The sequence below is a fragment of the Crocuta crocuta genome, unplaced genomic scaffold (genome assembly GCF_008692635.1).
Source record: "Crocuta crocuta isolate KB4526 unplaced genomic scaffold, BGI_CrCroc_1.0 scaffold164, whole genome shotgun sequence".
Classification (NCBI taxonomy): domain Eukaryota; kingdom Metazoa; phylum Chordata; class Mammalia; order Carnivora; family Hyaenidae; genus Crocuta; species Crocuta crocuta.
This window is the reverse complement of record NW_027530016.1, coordinates 2,357,281-2,377,932: the sequence shown is the minus strand read 5'-3', so window position 1 is coordinate 2,377,932 and position 20,652 is coordinate 2,357,281. Positions and strand designations below refer to the sequence as shown.

The 20,652-nt window shown below is 35.2% G+C and overlaps 1 protein-coding gene across 2 annotated transcripts in view; it reads right to left on the bottom strand.

The window, feature by feature from the left end:
- SOS1 (SOS Ras/Rac guanine nucleotide exchange factor 1) overlaps positions 1-20,652 on the bottom strand; it is a 72,365-nt gene that overhangs the window by 40,348 nt on the left and 11,365 nt on the right. For both annotated transcript variants that reach the window (XM_077764240.1, XM_077764241.1), the window contains exons 4-7: positions 20,129-20,338; positions 16,228-16,371; positions 9,691-9,801; positions 9,282-9,380 (exon numbers count right to left, since the gene is read on the bottom strand). In XM_077764240.1, coding sequence (XP_077620366.1) covers positions 9,282-9,380; positions 9,691-9,801; positions 16,228-16,371; positions 20,129-20,338 — 564 coding nt within the window. The remainder of the gene's footprint in view (positions 1-9,281; positions 9,381-9,690; positions 9,802-16,227; positions 16,372-20,128; positions 20,339-20,652) is intronic.

Here is a 20,652-nt window from a genome sequence, read left to right as displayed (position 1 = left end):
CTTTCTAGTTCTATAGAATTAACGTTAGTATCATGAAGAATTTCGTCAGTATTCACACATTAAGATTATGAGTAAAACTAGAAATGTACATATTAGTGAAACTCAGGCACATTTTCTATTGATGGCAAATATATTATATATGCTAGACAATGTCTGTGTTTAGTAAGAATTGAGTCATCAATTACTACCAATTACCAATAAAACAGGTGGCTATAATTCAAGCAAGCAGTTAACTGAGTGAGGTATGAGTTACAATAAGTAACAAGAATTCAGTAAACTTCTAAACCTGCTTCTGGCTACCAAAAAGAAAAAGTTAAGAAACAGCATTTATCAATAGTTTTCATGCAATATTTAAGAACATTTACTCTCTATCATAAAGGAAAAGACAGGAGAAATAAAACCATAAAATATTCAAAGTAACTTGTAAAGGTTTACTTTTTAATGAGCGTAATTATGCATTACTTTAAGGATTTTATATTCTTGAAAGATATTCCTTAAAGATCAATAACATATTCCTTCCCATTTCAACTGCTAACAACTATATACACATACTGACGACTTGTGAAAAATAAACATATTTCTTACTCAAAGCCCTAAACCACTTTTATAAAAATAATTTACTTAAAAGATCTTAAATGCTCAAGTATTTCAGAAGTTATAAATACCATATTGTAAAGTCTATTTAATGCTCAGCTTTTATCATCCAAATTTCTTAGATCCATTATTAAAAACCATACTTTCAACTAGAAGCACAATCTACACTTTTTAGAAAAATATTCAGTCTCAATTGTGTTAGTAAAATAAAAATCTATTCAAGATAATCCCCCAGATAAAAAGAGTAAAAAAATGTTTTCCCCCCAAAGGATAAAAGACTTAAAATATACATACATATATAGATAGACGATATAGACATGTAGACATATCATATATCTATATCTATCAAAAGATACTCAGATATCACTTACTCATAGCATTGCTCTTCACTATGGCCAGCTAGATTAATGGCCAAGTGTTCATAAAAGAAAGCTACTAGGTTTTTACTTAATGGATATTACTGGTAGGCTGAAGGCTGGACTTTGGGTAATCTCTCAAAATATCTTCCGTCCCTATCATTCTAAAACTATTCACCTCTCATATGGCAGAATTTTGGGAGACAAACAAAATGTTACTGTTAACCTTATCAAGTTTATTAGACTTCCAAGCCAGCAATCTCACACGGATAGCAATGTTCATGAAGCAGGGGCGGGATTCTGCACGGCGTAATGAGAGCACCACAAAAGAGAACTATTTCACTCAGTTGTTTCAGAATTTAATCACTCAGATATTCAAGTCAATACGACACATGGCAAGTTTTTAGTCTTAAAGAGTTGGCAGTAACAGGGAACAGAATATTGAGTCCTTCGTATTCTATCCAGTTATATTTATTATATTATTAATTCAGGCAAACATACCTACAGTCACACAAAACATACAGTGTTAACACACATAAAAAGAACTATGAAAGTAACAAATGCATCTAGACATGCATTTAATTTTCAATTCCAAAAATGCTTCAAGTTTCTGGCTCATTTATCTATCATTTAACAATAGCATTTCACATATAGAATATACCAGTTATCTCAAAAATATTGTTAATACATTTTAAAACCACAAACTCAAAGTCTATGTCAAAACGCATAAAACTTTACTAATAAAGTAATTTTACAAAGATTTTATTTTAAGTTTATTTCTTTATTTTGAGATAGAGAGGCAGAGAGAGAGATTCCCAAGCAGGTTCTACACTGTCAGTATGGAGCCCTATGTGGGGATCTGATTATGAATTGTTGAGATCATGACCTGAGCCAAAACCAAGAGGTGGATGCTCAACTGACTGAGCCACCAGACTTCCCATGAAGTAATTTTTAAATGTAATTTTTACCTTCACAGCATTAGTCAAGCATCTAAAATAAATTCAATGTAATAAAGGACTTTTCTTATAAGCATTTTTGCTTAACATAGCTGACTTGAACTAGGCATTGGTGCAGAATAATTGAAGCCAACTACCATCACAGGGAGTGGCTTACTGTGGCTACAGAAACAAAGCAGTGACTATTAGTATGTAAATAAGACTCCACAAAGCAGCATCCTCTTTTTACCAAAGTGATTCAATACCATGCTTTTCCTGGGTACCTATTAAATAACATTGTGTAACAGCAACAATTTCATTTTACAAATACAGTCCTGTTTAAATAGTTAAAAATTATCAAGTCTTTAATTTTATTTTTCTATCAAAAATTTTTTTTTAATGTTTTATTTATTTCTGAGAGAGACAATGTGAGCAGGGGAGGGTCAGAGAGAGAGGGAGACACAGAATCTGAAACAGGCTCCAGGTTCTGGGCTAGCTGTCAGCACAGAGCCTGATTCGGGGCTTGAACCCACGAACTGGGAGATTATGACCTGAGCCGAAGTTGGACGCTCAATTGACTGAGCCACCCAGGTGCCCCTCAAGTCTTGAGATTAAATTTCTGTATATGAGATTATATTTAAAATAATCCACAGAGTCATAGTCCAAAGCGCAGTGAAAACTCACTGCTCTATAATGATGGTAAAATTTCTATTTTGAAAAGAAAGGAGCCACTTTCACCAGTGATTACTTGTCTTTGGTCCTTGAGAAATAAGTGAAGGGGCAGTAATCAATGTGGGGTACTGCGGTTCCAAAGGAAACCCTGGGAAATAAATGGGTTTAAATTCAAGAAGCTGTGAACTGGAAAAGCAAATAGAACTGAAGTTTGTTTATACTAAAAAATAAAGTGTTACACCTGATGCATTTGATAGGAGTCCAACTAATTCACAAACACATAATGATTTCCTTTGGTTTATAAAAAAAAAACACCTTTGAACTCATGTTTTTATTTCTAGAAATTACTTTTTCCAACACGAGATTATTTAAAATGAAAGAATTGCCATTACTCAATGGCAGACGCAGCAAGACCCAGGATTTCCAACCCTTGGTTCAAGGGCTTTTCAATATACTAACCAACACACCAAAATAACTTTGAAATGCCTATTTAGAAATTATTCACCAAATAAGACCTATCCCATCCAGACAGGTAAACTGCAGTGCACAGGACGGCAAAATATACAATCAAGAAAAATGTAAGTGTCTAAGGTTTGGGACCTAAAATAAAGATTTGTCTTTGTCTGAAATATCGTGTGTATACAGAGAGTTTATCACAGAATGGGAAAACCCAAGCAAAGGTTGAGAACCACATTTTTGATTTTGTAATGGCTTCTTGTCTACTCTCTGATGCTAAAAACATATTACAAAGTGGAAAATATATGGTCAAATAGTAAATTGAATTTACTAGTCCTGTGAACAAATGTATGGAATATTATCCAAATTATTCCAGAAACCAACTAATTAAACCAGCTGCTCCTGGCTCTTTGCTGTGCCTTAAGTTAAACATCTCATTAAAGGCTGAGCACAAGAAAGGCAATGACCCTCAACTATTCTTTTATAGTAGCAGCACAACTAAAAGCTATGGGTGAAAAAGATGAAATTCTTAACTAAAATGAGATTTAGAGATCATCTGAAGCTTTCAGTTACTCATACTATTTGTTAAGTCAGAAAGTACATTGTAGGATTGCCTGAGTGGCTCAGTTGGTTAAGCGTCTGATCCTTGGTTTCAGCTCAGGTCATGATCTCATAGTTTGGGAGTTCGAGCCTTGTGTCAGGCTCTGTGACGAAAGCGTAGAGCCTGCTTGGGATTTCTCTCTCTCCCTCTCTCTCTCTGCTCTTCCCTGGCTTGTTCTTTCTCTCAAAAATAAATAAATAAACATTTTAAAAATCTTTATAAAAAGTACATTTTTAAAACTTTTAACAGATTTTTAAAAATTTGTTTTTGAGAGACAGATAGAGACAGAGTGTGAATGGGGCAGGGGCAGAGAGAGAGGGAGACAGAATTCCAAGCAGGCTCCAGGCTCTGAGCTGTCAGCACAGAGCCCGACGCGGGGCTTGAACTCACAAACCATGAGATCATGACCTGAGCCAAAGTTGGATGCTTAACCAACGGAGTCACCCAGGTGCCCCAAGAAAGTATATTTAATAACCAGTTCTTTCCTTTCCCCTCAAAGTCATTTTTTAAGTTAGTGATTTCATATATGCAAATAACTCTTACAATACACAAAATTTCAACCAGTAATTGATGTTAATGATATTAACAAAATTTAATCTTTTACTTAATCAGTCTAAACAAACCCTCACTTTCCCCCAAGACAAATGAGCAGATGATCATTACCAAAGCTGCATATAATACATGGAATAAACAGTATAAATTTATAGTATAAATGTATACCACTTCTTTAATAGTAATTTAAAAGAAAACAATATCTTAATAAAATTAGCCAGTATTTGAAAACGTAAAAATGAAATCTTAAATATCTTTGAGAATTTTGCTTTTATTTCCTAATAGTGAATTAAAAGTCATGTTACATTTTATATTTAGAGGAAAGTCACAAATTTTATTGAGATAATTAAGTAGATGTCTTTTGTATACTTTTAGAAACTAGAACATTAATAGTAGCTGAGTGGGAGAAAAACTCAAAAGGACAGATCGACAAGGCAAAGCCAGTCAAGTCCCAAGTGGAATTAATTTAGCAAATATTTAATTAACCATCCATATTTATAAACAATGAAACTATGATGGGAAGCAAGCCCCATCTGTTCCTACTGTTAGCTTAGAGCATGAAAGAGAAGAGAAATGAATGACAAAGTGCTAGTTAATGGAGGAAATATAGCCCTCTGGAAATACACAGCAAGAGGAAGGCTTCCAGAAGGAAATGACTATAAGAACTAAATAATAAGAATGGGAAAACAGAGGTAAAAGAATTTAAAATAGGCAGATGAAATATATGTGTGATTGAGAGATTTTTAGGACCAGGACGGAGAGAAACTAGCTGAAGAGTAGAGCCTGGTAGGTGGGAAGAAAGGAGGTTGGGGAGAAGTGATGATCGGTCAACTTCAGGCTCTATTAGGAACTTGGACATTAGCCTGGGGCAATGGGGAGCCATTAAGGGTTTTAAGGGTTTTAAGCCGGTGACTAACATGCTAAGATTTGCAATTTAGAAGGATGACTTTGGTTTAGTTACCTCCTCAAGAGCAGAGTGTGTAGGGAAGGGAGACAGAAAAGGCAAAACTAAAGGGAGACCTTGGATAACAGAGATAAGATGATCATGGCCTTCACAGAGTATTGAGAAGTGAAAAGATATTATTCAAGAATGAAAAGGACTTACTTGGTGACTAAATGGATGTGATATAAAGAATGAGAGAGAAGAGTTGAGGACTCAGGTTTCTACTGAGCAGAAAGATGGACAGTGGGGGCTGCTCATGAGAGAGTGAGCACAGAAAGAGTACTTTTGCTAGTAAAAATAGTGAGTTTTGAAGAAAGTGAATGTGAGGTGCTTACTTAACAAGCAAAGCTGTTCAGTAGACAGCTGGATAATAAATACCCTACACTTCCACATTTCCCTTTTTTTAAATGTTTATTTTGCGGGAGAGAGAATGCATGCAGGGGAAGGGGCAGAGAGAGACAGAATCCCAAGCAGACTCCATGCTGTCAGGGCAGAGCCCAATATGGGGCTCGATCTCATGGACTTGAGATCATGACCTGAGCCAAAACCAAGAGTCAGACACTTAACTGACTGAGCCACTCAGGCATCCCTCTACATTTTCCCTTTTTATACCCCTCTCTTCATTGAATCCCTTCAATCCTAACGAGAACTGCATTAAGTTCCTGATTTTTTTCATGCTGCCATAATCAATCTTCGGTGTGGCAGTTTCATTACCTGATAGCAAAGGGGTCACTGCTTTATCTAGATCAACTTCATGAGCAAATGATGGGATTGGGGGTGGCAAGAGGTTGAAAGGAGAGATGGGTTTCAGGACATGCTACCCTCCTGAAAATAGCACCTTGACACATTAAATATTTTAAGTTGAAGGAGTTTAAGAAAACAGCAGAAGGTCAATGACCTTCAACTTAAAATATTCAATATGCCAATGCTCCTGTATCATATAAAGCTGACATCAAATAAATTTGTATGAATATATAAATCTGTATGTTTTTTTTTCCCTGTTAGTCTTTTGTCAGTTTACTTTTCAGACCCAGTAAGTGGCTTGAAGAAAAATTTTCCTTCCCTTCCTTCAGGTCCTTGGAGCTGAATTTTTTCTTCAGTACATTTTAATGGAGAACACTTGGCATGTAAATTATGTCTCAATAAAGTTGGTTTTTAATTTATTTTTCTTATTTTTTTGCTGCCTTTGAATAATTTAACATTTTTAGCAGATGCTAAATATGTGCTCTTCAGCTTTCTGTATATCTATCAGAGTATCTTCCTTCTTTATACTTTAAATAATTTTAGCAGATTGAAGCTAAGTTCAATTTCTAATCTGAAACATGCAGTAATAGAAGAAATCATAAAAACATAAGGTTTTAGAAAAAGTACATGGCAACATTTAAGTATTTATGGCAACACTTTGTCTACTGGCAATTCAAATATTGATTTTAAAAATTCATTCAAACCAGAGAAGAGAATACACAAAAAATTTATTATTGATTCAAAGTATATAATTTTTACAAATTTTATACAAGCTAAAATTTATAATTAGGCATTTGGGGTTTCTTAAACTAAGATGAGTAGTTAAATTTTTTATTATAAAAATTTACAAAATATTTAAAAATAAAATAATGAATACTTCTATACTTCATCCATATTTGGCATATAGCAGTTCTTAAGATTTTGCTAAATGGGTTTTATCCATCCCCTTCTACCTTTAATTCGTTTATGAAAGGAATTAAACTATCTGTGACAAAGATTTTCAGCATATCTGATCAAAAGATGACAGAGACAGATAAAAATATTATCTACTATTACCTACTAACAAGATAATAACCAAGTTAAATAATAAAATATTAGAAATTCTAAAAACATTTTAAACTAAAGAGGCTCTTAATGAAAGAATGGATCTTACATCTTTAAGAAAAGAAAAGAAAAGAAACTTCAACATAACTGAAAGGCCAAAATGCTGGTGAATGTTACCAATCACCTTTCACTTTGACTTAGAATCACTATGGTGAGGCCAAGACTAGCGTTTTAAAGAAAAGGAAAAAGGGAGGTGAATTTCTAGTTAACAAAAGGAAAAAATTGGATATCACAATGTTTATTTGAAGTCATTATACAACAGCAAATAAGGAAATAAAGGGAAAGATGTTTCTAAGTGTCACTGTTATGTTTTCAGATTGAAATAATCATAGTTAATTGCAAAAAAATTTTAGAATTCCCTCTAAGTTTGGCTACATTTGATTTGTGTACCATTTCTGTTTGAGAATCTATCAGCCCAAGCACAGAATACAGGTGAGGGAAAAGATATAAGATGGTTTAAGAACAAGAAAGGGCAACTAAAAAATAATAAATACAAGTGATTTTTAAACATGCCCAATATTTCAAATATATTTTAAATAGAATACATGTATTCCTATTTTTGATTTTAATAAAGTATATTTTCTAATTCTAACATTAGCAGCTCTATTGTGTACTTGAGGAATCTAAGTTGCAGCTCTTCACTGTTTCCCCTCTTACTGTTATAAACACCACAGACATTAACAAATACTGCGGAAAAGTTCTAAAAATGTAGGAACTTCCAGTAATGGTAGTGAAGTAAAGAAGTTTTGAGAACCTTCCCACAGATAACAACTATATAATCTGGACAAAATATAAAAATAACTCTTTATAGGCACTGGAAAACGTCTCAAAGAGAGCATAAGCCAGCAGCAGCAATTACTCTTGAAAAGCTACAACCAGCAAGTATATACATTTGTGAGATTAAGGCTTTCTTCAACCTCCTGTGACAACATAGTGGGGAAGAATGAAAGGAAAAGAGCCTCTACAGGCTAGAAATCAAAGACAGCACAGTTTAAGAAGAAATTTAGGGGGAAATCTAGAAATGAACCAACTGCAGAAGGGTTGAAACCCAAAATCTGAAAATAAACTCTTCCCAAGTACTTGGCTGATTGCTAAACTTTGAATACATGAGAACACCCCCCCCAAACCCTGGCAAAAAGGCAAGCAGAAACTAAAGAGGAATGTCACTCTTGAAAGATAGAACTCTAAAGAATGAGTTCTGAGGCTTTTATAAAAACTGAGTTTGGGGCTCCTGTGTGGCTCAGTCAGCTGAGCATCTGACTTCATGGTCTGTGAATTCAAGTCCCCGCCTCGGACTCTGTGCTGACAGCTCCAGCCTGGAGCCTGCTTCAGATTCTGTGTCTCCCTCTCTCTCTGCCCCTCCCCTCTCGCATGCTCGCTCTTGCTCACGCTCTCTTTCTCTCTCTCTCTCAAAAATAAACATTAGAAAATTAAAAAAACAAATAAACAGAGTTTATTCCCCAAATGTGTACAGCTCAAGCAGCAGAAACCTGAAGCCTTACTGGTTTCACATGCCAGGGAATACAGTTTAAAGCTGGGAGAATGGCTGGAAATTGAGGGCAAAATCTCCAGTGTAAGGGAACCACAGAGACTGTGCCCCCAAATCTGAACATGATCTCTGCCCACACACTGATCTGACTACCAAATCATACATGTGTAGGGGAGATCCAAGAGAATCAGGCTAAAAAAAAGCAGCATATGGAAATCCTAGGAAGTAAACAAATATCAGCTGCTGTACAGCACAGAAGAGACAAATTTGCAGCAGAGTCCAAGAAAGTTAACTGTCTACTAGAATAAACAACCAACAATCCAAACACAAGAAACCCAGTCCTCAACACCATAGAATCTAGAGTTGTTAACTAGCAAACGGGAAAATGTGACCCACGTTTAGGGAGAGAAGTCAGTTAACAGAAACTGACACCCAGTGGACCCTGATGTTGGACTTAAGAAAGACTTCATTCACAGGGGCTTTTATGATCATGTTCAAAGAATGAAAGGTAACATGGTCTTACCAAGTGGACAGATAGGGAGTTGGTGGAAACTGTAGAACAAAATCCAAATGGAAATTCTAGACTAAGCAAAAAAATAAACTAACAGTTTTATTGACAGATATTGTGAGATCATGACCTGAGCAGAAATCAAAAGTCAGATGTTTAACCAACTAAACCATCCAGGCGCCCCTACGTTTACTTCCTAACTAGAAAAAGAAAATAGGTACAGACTAATGTTCATGGGTACTCACATAATAATTCACAAATAAGCTGGTAAAAAAAAAATTGCATCACATTTGAATATTTTGTAAATAGCAGTAAGAGTTTTCTTACCTTCAAAAGTTCAAAGTAATGTAGACAGTGGTAAACAGGGGCTAGAAGTAGCCTGGGTAAAACATACTGAACAGCTTCTTTGAAACCTTCGCCTATTGACTAAAAAATAAAGTGATTAATTTTTTTAAGATTACTTTTCAGACATCATGTATCTTGAGTTTTTTTTTTAATTTTTTAATGTTTTTATTTATTTCTGAGAGAGAGAGAGACAGCGTGAGCAGGGGAGGGGCAGAGAGAGAGGGAGACACCGAATCTGAAGCAGCCTCCAGGCTCTGAGCTGGCAGCACACAGCCCGACACGGAGCTCGAACCCACCAACCGTGAGAGCATGACCTGAGCTGAAGTCGGACACTTAACCGACTGAGCCACCCAGACGCCCCTCATCTATCTTGATTTAAAAATTACTATACCTGTAAATAGAGCGCTGCTCCTGGCTTTGATAACTGACTAAGGAAACGATCATGAAAACCAGGCCGTAAAATATCTCGAGCATATGATTCATACGGATCAAATGCCAGTTCCTTAAAAAATAAAGAAGGTAAAACATAAACTTTCTTCAAGGTAAAACATAAATAACCTACCGCCAGAAATACAGACAGATTAAATTATAGGTACACCTAAGCTAGCACAATTAGGTACTTCTCTTAAAGCCTCTAAATAAAATTACATGGCTTTTAATTATAATTTAAATAGGATAAGTTTAATATTCTCCAGTAAGAGAGTAAGTAAATCAGCTCTTTCTGATGAATAATGGCATCCTTGTATTTTATGATACTTCCCATCAAAAGAGCCTAGTATATAGCATTATCAACAAAAATAGTCATAAGAATGGGCAGACTTTTGGTTCCAGAAAACAAAGTTTAACCTGAACAACAAAAAATATAGATATCTATAATGAAATAAAGTATAATAAACCTTTAGAATACGGGTGCCCAATATTTATTTTCTCAAGGTTATTTCTTAGTGGTACACTTTTACTTTCACATTCTGTAAGGCAGAGGTAACAGTTTATATCATCTAATATTCCTTGTTATGATCTTCACAAGCAATTAAACAAGAGTTTAATCCAAACTGCCAAAAGTTCTATCATCAATCATTAATAGACTAAACAATTTTAATGGTTAGGTTGTAATTTATTGGTTTTGATGATTCCTGAGGAACAAGACAATAGGTGTCCTGATTTTAGCAGGGGCCATCCTATGCTCTATTCCAGGTTTAAAAAAAAAAACAAACAAAAAAAACACTATTATGAAAACTGTACTCTAGATTCTAGCAAGAGCTCCTTTCTAGGAAGGATAATTCTAGAAAGAGGAGGAGGACATCTAGTGGAGGAGTACAGAAGAGGACAGAACAAATGTTTGTGTTAATTACCCTTAATGTTTCTTAGATTTTTTTTTAAGATTGAATAACGAAAATATTAAGATCAGAAATCAGGAGATCGGAGTTCTAATCTTTGTGAAACACAATATGGCTTATAAAGTTCTAAGTCATCCTGAATTCCTTGAACTGGCTCCTAATTCATTTCCCAATTTCAACTCTTTCAACTACTTTCCCAACTAAAAATTTCTATAATAATATAAACTGGAACTTGAAGTCCACTCTAGGTTTTACAAGAATGGACAGTAAGGTTTCAGCAATAACAAAAAGAAGGAGTCAGGTATGGACAAAGTAAATGGGAGAGAGGAATAAAAATGTGATTTGATGCTTTTACCTTGGGTCTCTCGAACTCCAGAAATTATCTTGTACAGGAAATAATGTTTGCCCTCCTCCTCTTTGAATAAACTCTAACGTACTACAGAATTTTTATGACAACTATATACATAATGCAAAGGCTGTAAGTGAAGTGGCTTAAAATCCTGACTTTAGAGTCACAGAGACTCAGATTCCAATTCTGATTGTACTACTTATTAGCTGTGTGAGCTCTGATAATCAAAGCCAGTTTGTTCATTGGAAACTGTGGATAATACCCATTCTCAAGGGGTTGTTTTAGGAACTAAATGATAACATATGCAAAATGTTTACCAACAGTGCACAAACATATAAAGTACTGAATAAACAGAACCCAGTATTATAATTTAACCAGCTAATCTCAAAAGAGGAAAAAAATCAACAACTGGGAATCCAACCTCTCACACAGTTTTATCTTTGAGAATAAATTTGTAGAACTCTTAGAACCTCTAAGAATCCTTATATAAGTTAATACATGATTTTCTGATTAGTTTACTGGTTAAAATTCAATACAACATTCACCAAAAAAAATGATCACTATACATAATTGTATGTTAATGGTTAAAAATGTAGAATAAAATATCCTAAACATACAGTAAAGTACATTAGAACTAATGTAAATTTATTTACCATTTAGCTCCAAAAATTTCAACATTTTATAATACTTGTTTCAGCTTTTTTTAAAAAAAGAAATAAGACAGTTTAGTGCTAACTGATCCTCCTTTCATAAACTTGTCTTCCACCCCTGCTGATCCCCACAGGAAATTATTTCCATGTATGTTTTTATATCATAATTACATATATATCAAGAAATAAGGCAATTTATATGCTTTAAAACTATATAAATATCATAATGTACTTATCTTCTGCAATTTGCACTTTACATTCAAACTTGTGTCCAAGACCATTTGGATTAATGTAATTTCTTCCATTCACTTATTCTAAATTCTTTCACATTCTATTGAATATACATTTTTTTTGAGATAATTTAGATTCACATACAGTTGTGAGAAATAATACAGAAAGATCCTGTGTGCACCCTACCCAGTTTCCCACAATGGTAACATTTTGCAATAGTACAATAGAGTGCAATACCATAACTTGGCCATTGATACCGACGTAGTAAAGTACAGAACATTTCCACCACTACAGGGATCTCTCTTATTGCCCTTGTAGAATCATACCTCGCTCCCTCCCATTACCACCCAAGTTCAGATTATGTATTTTTTGTTTTGTAGCTCATGCTTTGGTTGTCACATCTAAGAATCCTTTGAGAAAGCCAAGGTTGTGATTTAGCCATGTTCTCTTCTAAGAGTTTTATAATTTTAGCTCTTACATTAGGTCCATTTTATGTTTATATATGGTGTGAGGCAAAAAGTTCATCATTCTTTCATATTCTTGTAATTTTATAGTGTCTTTTTATGAATAGAAGTTTTAAAATTTTACTCTTTTATGGTTTGCACTCTCTAGGTTCTTTAAGAAATCTTTTCTATCTCAAAGTAATAAACATATTCTCCTATGTTCTCTTCTGAATTTTTTAAAAGTTTATTTTGAGAGAGAAAGAGGAAAATGTGTGAGTGGGGGAGGGGCAGAGAGAGAGAGAGAGAGAGACAGAGACAGAATCCCAAGCAGGCTCTGTGCTGTCAGCTCTGAGCCCAATGCAGGGCTTGATCTCATGAACTGTGAGATCACAACCTTGAGTTGAAATCAAGAATCAGATGCTTAACTGAGCCACCCAGGTGCCCCTCTCTTCCAAACTTACAAAATTTGCTTTCGTTTTTAAGGTTTTGAATCTATTGAGAACTTGTGGTATGAAATGAGCTAAGAAAGGAATTTTTTTCTTTGCATATTGATAATCAGTTTTTTAAAATAAATGTTGACTTATTTTTGAGAGAGAGAGACACACAGCATGCGTGTGCACATGCATGCAAGCAGGGAGGAAGGGACAGGAAGAGAGGGAGACAGAGAATCCCAAGTCAGTGCACTGTCAGTGCAGAGCCTGATGCAGGGCTCAAACCCATGAACATGAGATCATGACCTGAGCCAAAATCTAAAGTCAGATGCTTAACTGACTGTACCAACCAGGCACCCCTGCTGACAACAGATGTTCTTACACTTAATGAAACCCAGCTTATCAATCTTTTCTTTTATGGTGTTGGTGTCTTATTTAAAAAATATTTGCTTATTCTAAGGTCGTGAAGATCTCTCATATTTGTTTCTGCAAGCTTCCTTATTTTAAATTTTGAACTCACTCTTGAATACAAGTTTAGTTGGGCAGAAAATTCTATTTTCCCTGAGTATTTGAAGATATTCCTCAACTGACTGTTAGCCTCTATTGTTAAAGAGAAGCCTTCTGTCATTCTAATTATAGTTCCTTTTCAAGTAATACTCTTTTCTCTCTTATATAGCTTTTAAGATTTTCTCTTATCCTTGATCTGTAGTATCCTTGATGTATAATATTTTTGGCTTATGTGTTTTATTTGGCTTAAATGTTTTATCTATCCTGCCCACTATTTGGAACTTATTTATGATCTGGGAACTCATGTCTTCATTTCTGGAAAATGCTCAATTTTTACCTCTTTAAAGATTTCTTCTCCAGCACTCTTTATCTGAAACTCCTATTAGATGATATTAAAACCTTTCAGTGTAGCCTTCATTACTCTTAGCTATTCTTTCATATTCTAACCGTGGTTTCTGTGCGTTACATTCTCAATGAATTCCTCAATTCCTTCTTCCAATTCATAAGTATTCTCTTTGAACTAGGTCTAGCAAATGTTGTCTACACAGTGAGTTTTTATTTACATTTTATTCCCAATATCCCCAATTGCTTTTTTTTTTTTTTTTATTGTTTTATTTATTTCTGAGAAAGAGAGAGACAGCGTGAGCAGGGGAGGGTCAGGAGAGAGGGAGACACAGAATCTGAAACAGGCTCCAGGCTCTGAGCTAGCTGTCAGCACAGAGCCTGATGTGGGGCTCAAACCCTCGAACCACGAGATCATGACCTGAGCCGAAGTCGTATGCTTAACCAACTGAGCCACCCAGGTGCTCCCCAATTGCTTTTTTTAAGGGGATTTTAAAAAAAATTTTTGTTTTTGAGAGAGAGCATGTGTGTGAGCAGGGGAAGGGTAGATGGGGTAAGAGGGTGGGGGGATAGAGGATCTGAAGTGGGCTCTGTGCTGACAGCAGAGAGCCTGATGTGGGGCTCAAACTCACACAGCATGAAATCATGACCTGAGACAAAGCAGATGCTTAACGGACTGAGCCACCCAGGCACACCATCACCCCCCCTTTTTTTAAGTAGGCTACACACCCAGCACAGAGCCAAAAAGCAGGACTTGAACTCATGACTCTGAGATCAAGACCTGAGCTGAGATCAGGAGTAGGACATTTAACTGACTGAGCCACCCGGGAGCCCCTAATTGTTTCTTTTGATACCTACCTGTTCTTATTTTCTCTCCACTTATTTTTGTTTCACAATGTCTTCTTTATAAATGGGTCATATTTCTTCATTTATCTCTTTGAGCATCCTAAACTTCTTTTAAAGTCTTCATATGTCTATTGTACAAAATTAATTTCATCTGGAATGAATTTTTTTCCTAATGGTTGACTTTGTTAGCTATCACACTAAGCATTATTATTTGTCTTGTACTTTGGACTTCTGTATTAGAGATTTCTTAGGGGGAGGCTTCTAATTTTTGGTTTCCTTTTTTTCTCTCCCATCTCTTTATGATCACTCTTTCAGACCAGAACCTGCTCTATGATTTTTGGGTCTCAGGCTCTATAATCATATTGGCTTAATATTGTGGGATAATTTGTTAAGTTTTAAAGCATATTTGTTATAAGTTAGTGTTTCTATTCCCCCACCTCAAGTCTACAACTTTCTATAAAACTTTGCAGGCAGGAAGTTGACAGGTTCTCTGGCATCCTCTTACAATCAGGGTCTCGAAACAAGAAGTCTTGCTCACTTTCATGGAGCACATTTAATCTTCATTATCCTTAATAGCTGAAAACCCGGCTACCAGCGCTCATTACCTTGAATGTCTACTCTCTTTCTGATCTTATTTTTGAGTCCAGTTATGTATATTCCTTCTTTTTAACTTAAAAAAAAATCCTTTTTATTTATTTGAAAGAGAGAGACAGAGAGAGAGAAAGAGAGAGGGAGGGAGGAGAGCACACACACAAGTAGGGAAGAGGAACAGAGTGGGAGGGACCAAGGGAGAGAATCTGAAGCAGAGTCCACACACTCAGTGTGGAGCCCAACACGAGGCTCGATCCAATGATCCTGGGATTGTGACGTGAGCTGAAATCAAGAGTCAGATACTCAACTGACTGAGCCACTGGGCACCCCGTATATATATTCGTTTTTAAAAAATATATACTTTATGACTTCTATATGTTTGAAGCAAAAGTGGAGGGGCTGTTAGTGAAACTTAAGCTTATCATACTATTTTGCCTGAAAATCTTAAACTTTTTGTTTTACAAACTCAACCCTGTGTTTGTGGATTTTAGAGTAAGAACAAAGTAAGATCTAGAAATCTCAGAGTGACCAATACGAACTTATTAGGACTAACTCATATATTGTAGCATTTGAATACCCAAGGAGAGGGTTACTATTTTCTCACCCCCACAACATTTGAATCCTAGACATGATTTTCCTATTTTCACTCCTCCTATTCCAAATTATAATGTACAGTTATTACATACTGAATAGCTTACTGTGTTAGGGTGGTTAGCTAAATATTTTAGGTAGGTTACTTTAATTTTCACAAAAATCCTGAGCCCTATATATTGGATATATAGATTTGGAGGCTTAAAGATTTGAGATAAATTGCCCATAGTCACATACAACTAATAAGTAGCAGAATTTAGACCAGAACACAGTAGTCTAACCTCATATCCAAGTTCCATGGCTTCTTCATTGACAGGGCATTCATGGACTGTTCTTAGCTTTGCTATGTAAGACAGATGATTTGAGTGTCAGCTGTAAATGCCTCTCCTCGATCTGCTTTTTCATAATGGTTAATAGACTACTTTTTTGTGTTTCATGACAATAGAAACAAATGTTGACAATGACCCTATGAGGAACAGGCAATGTAGCTGAGTAGTCAGCATTTAATATCTATGATTTTAGCTGGAAACATGAATTAAGACTCCAATTTTAATGCAATGTAGGGCTTTTATATGGACTTTTTGGGGGGGTGTATAATTAAAGTACTTACCTCCGCTAAGTCTTCGAAGCAGCTTCCTACTAAGGGATGGGGGCTACCTTCATCAGTCATTTCCACAGTATCTTCTATATGGCCCAGTAACTTTACACTAAGTTCATGTATATCTACTATACGACTAAATATGTTTTCTACATCCTGTTGGGAGGAAAAACATATTAATTCAGTTAGGCTGTAGAATAAAAAATAAATTTTGAGTCAATAAGTCATTTTATAATCACAAAATTTAACATGGCAAAAATGGTGAGAAATTCTAACAATTTACAAGTATAAGTAAAAGACAATTCAAGAATTCTTTTTGCAAAGACGTACAATTTGCAAATATATTTCTTCAAAACACTATTTTGAAAACTGTATTTCCTTAAAACAAAAAACTTAGTGAGAAGATTGGCACTTTTTTACATTTTTGCAAGTCTCTAATAGACTTAATAGAAGGTAGCTAGATTTTCATATATATTTCTGCATTTAATCTGTTACGATACATTGTTTTGGTTAAAGCATACAAAGAAAATCTAGCTTCACACAGACAGGTAGTTGGAAAAGGGAAGACTATTTTAATAGTCTATTCAAATAATTGTAGATATCCTTTTCTTTTTCAGTACAGATTCTTTATTGAGACAGAAGTCACACACCATAAAATTCACCCTTTTAAATTGCACTATTCAATGGTTTTCACATATTCAGAGCTGTTCAATGATCACCACTATAAAATTCCAGAATATCTTCATCACCTCAAAGAGAAGGTCTATCTAAGTCCATTAGCAGCATCCTTCATTCTTCTTTCCTGCCCAGGGGCTGGCAACCACTAATCTACTTTTCATCTCCCTGGACTTGTCAATTCTGGACATTTCATATAAATGGAGTGAACACCCTTGCATGATATTATGCCCAAACTCAACAAACTACTTCTTAAAGGTAGTTTCTTCAGCTTAAAGCCGAAGTTGAAACCTCATCAGTTTTGTACTGTTACATCAAAATCCATCGGGCTATATTAAACTTTGAATGGATCCTTTACCCATGTGTGTTTTTGTAGCATTATGAATTTGGTCACTTGGAAAACAGTGGTCCACTGAATGTTGCAGATTTTCCAAGGGTTAACACATTTAACTATAGAATATTAAAAGACCAAGCCTATTAGTATCGCCACCGATCTTGAGAGTAGATACAAATTTTCCAAAATTTGATTTCATTTGAAAGCTCAAATTTTATCACTGTCAACAAACACTGCCACGTTCCTTGAAGTAACAGGTTTGTTCCTTTTATTCCCCTGCTTCATTCATTTTTGAGAAATGTCTGCCAAATACACAAGTCTACATAACCACAGGCCTGTCAGTCGTTCTTTCAGGTAAAAGTAGTGCTTCCTGAAGAAAATGGCTGGTTCAGGTAGCAATTCAGTCATACAGTGCTTTCCTTCAAGACAGCCACCTGACTTCGGTGTGGGGCAGAAGTGCTCACACAAGCCTCCCAACTGCCTCAGCGCTTCTCTTGCCTGGGCTTTCTCATTGGCATGCCCAGCTCTTGTTCTACCAGTAGTGACAAAAAATATCCATGAGTCCACACAGCCCTTTACTTCATTGCTTCATTCTACTCCTCTGTTATCTCATTTTTGTTACAAACAGACATGCACACAAGAATGCTCAATACAACACTTGGTGACTTAAGATGTTCTGTAGGTTAGATTCCTGGACAGGCTTCTGTCATGGGGTTACACACTTAAAATGTCAATGGATATTTTCTTTTAAAAAGTCCACTGGTTTACCCTCCCACAAGTAGTGTATGGGAGGAACAGTTAGGTCAAACCCTTACATACAACACTGAATACTGTAAATCTTAACTTTTAGAACAATGTGGTAATTGAAAAACAAATACTCATTTGCATTTGTTCAGTTACTTTTTTAATTTGAGTACCTTTATTATTATGTATTTTTTGTCAAATCAACTTTGAAGTATGATTCATATCCAATGAGAAATACCTATTTTGATATACTTTTAGATGAGATTTTATGATATTATCTACTCTTGTAACTATCACCACTGTCAAGATATAAAACACTTTTATTACCTTGAGGAGTTTCCTTATGCTCAATCCCCATTAATCACCACTACTGCCCTCAGGAAACCAGTGATCTGCCTTCTGTCACTACAGATTAGAATTCTACAATATTAAACAAATGGAATCATATATAATCTTATTCGTCTAGTTTCTAAGGTCACGCTTTTGAGATGGATCCATGTTGTTGTTCATATAACTACTTCATTCCTTTTGAGTAGTATTCCACTGTATGGACATACCACAATTTGTATATCCCATTTACCTGTGATGGATATTTGGGTTGTTTCCAGTTTGGGACCATTACAAATAAAGCTGCTATGAACATTCATGAACAAGTTTTGTGTGGACATGTTTTCATTTCTTCAGGGGTAAAAGCCTAGGAGGGGAATTGCAGGTAATATGGCTAGTTTATGTATAATGTTACACCAATGGCCAACCTCTTTTCCCAGGTATTTGCAGCAGATTACATTCTTACAAGCAATGAGGGAATTTTACATTCCCACAAGCAGTTGCTTCACGCTCTTTTCAACATTTAGTAATGTCACTGTTTTTCATAACAGCCATTCTAATGAGTCTGTAGTAGTATCTCATTGTGGTCTTAACATACATTTCCCTAAGGGCTACATATGTTGAGCATCTTTCAATGTGCTTTTTGGTCACTGGAATAGCTTCTTTTATAAAATGGGTAAATTTTCTGCCCGCTTAAAATTGTTAGGCTGTTACTCTAATTATTGAATTGTAGAAGTCCTTTATACATTCTGGGTTCAAGTCTTTTATTAGATATATGTATTTCAAACAGGTTCTACCAATCTGTGGCTTACCTTTTTATTTCCGTGACAGTGTCTTTAGAAGAGCAAAAGGTTTTCATTTTAATGAAATCCAATTCATTAATTTTATTTTTTATTTTACGGTTCTTGATTTTTGTGTCCTAAGAAATCTTTAGCAATTCTTTACTCCTTTATTTTAAAAAACTTTATTAAGGTAAATCAACATACCATGTAATTTATCCATTTAAAGTGAACAATTCAGTGTCTTTTTTTTTTTTTACTATATTTAAAGATCTGTGCAACTCATCAACTACTTCTATAACTTTTAACGTTCACTCACTGCCATAACTTGAGCCCCAGCCTCAGCTCCTGTAGTGAGCACTGCCTTTCTACCAGTCACCCATGCCTAGAGTTCTGCCTTAGACGATCTACAGATGCAACCTCTTTAGACAATCTCAACTGTTCTCAGCGTTCAGCATTTCCCCAGGATTTAATTAGGTTGGTTTGATCACTACTGTAAGACCAGTAATTCCTTCTCTAATTTTCAATGTTATTGGCTCCCTCTCTTTGCTCCCCAAAATATTGTCGTCACACTTCTATTATGGTATTTACCATACTGTGTTGCATTTTAACATCAAGTTTACATTTCCATCTGGACTAGACTCAACTTGAGAAAAGGAATTGCTTCCTACTCATCTCTGAATCCCCACTGCCAAGTTCTATATGGTGTCAAACAATATATACAGGCAGCACTGAGGAAGTGTTAGCTGAATGACTCAACTGAGTCAAAATCAACAAAAAACTCTTCCACCTTAACAAGAGGCTTTATTACTTGGAGTACATGGGAAGACTGTGGATTCACTCGCACTTACAGTTCAGTCTAGTTTAGATTTAGTCTTTTAATTTTGGATGTTGAATTTATTGAAACTTTTGTAGCAACTCTGAGAGCATAGTCACAATGAATTAAATTGCACAACTGAAAAAATTGTGACAAATCAGCAATCATAAACTACATGAGGGATCACATAAAATTAACAACACATGCAATGATATATGTGTATAAAACAGTACTTACATTAGCGGAAAATAATTTCGAATTGGAGACAAAGGGCTCTCTAAAAACTTTTATAATTAAATTTAGTTCCCTTATGTACTGTCGAATTTCTGCCATAAATGCTTTTACCAAATCATAATAAGTTTGCTCTCCTGAGGTGGAAGGCTCTTCATCAGTTAAAGATAATATATTTATATCTTCTACATCTTGATGAAACATATCCATCAATACCTACATAGTCAGAGATATTAAAAAAAAAGTACAGTGAAATATGAATCTATAATTAAAGGTAAGCACCCTAAGTTGCTTTTGAATACAGTTAAGTGATAAAAAGCAGAAACACAATAATCTCCTTAGCTATATTGCCACTGCTCCCTGCATATCTTCTCTAAAACAGAATTTAACATCTAATATCACAAACTGCCTCCCCCAAGCTCTCTATTAATACTGCTATCTTTCTGTCTGTCTCTTATGTTAACCTATTAGTTCAAATTTGTTCCCAAATCCTGTGTTGGACTTTTCTTAGTTTCCTCTGTTTCATATCC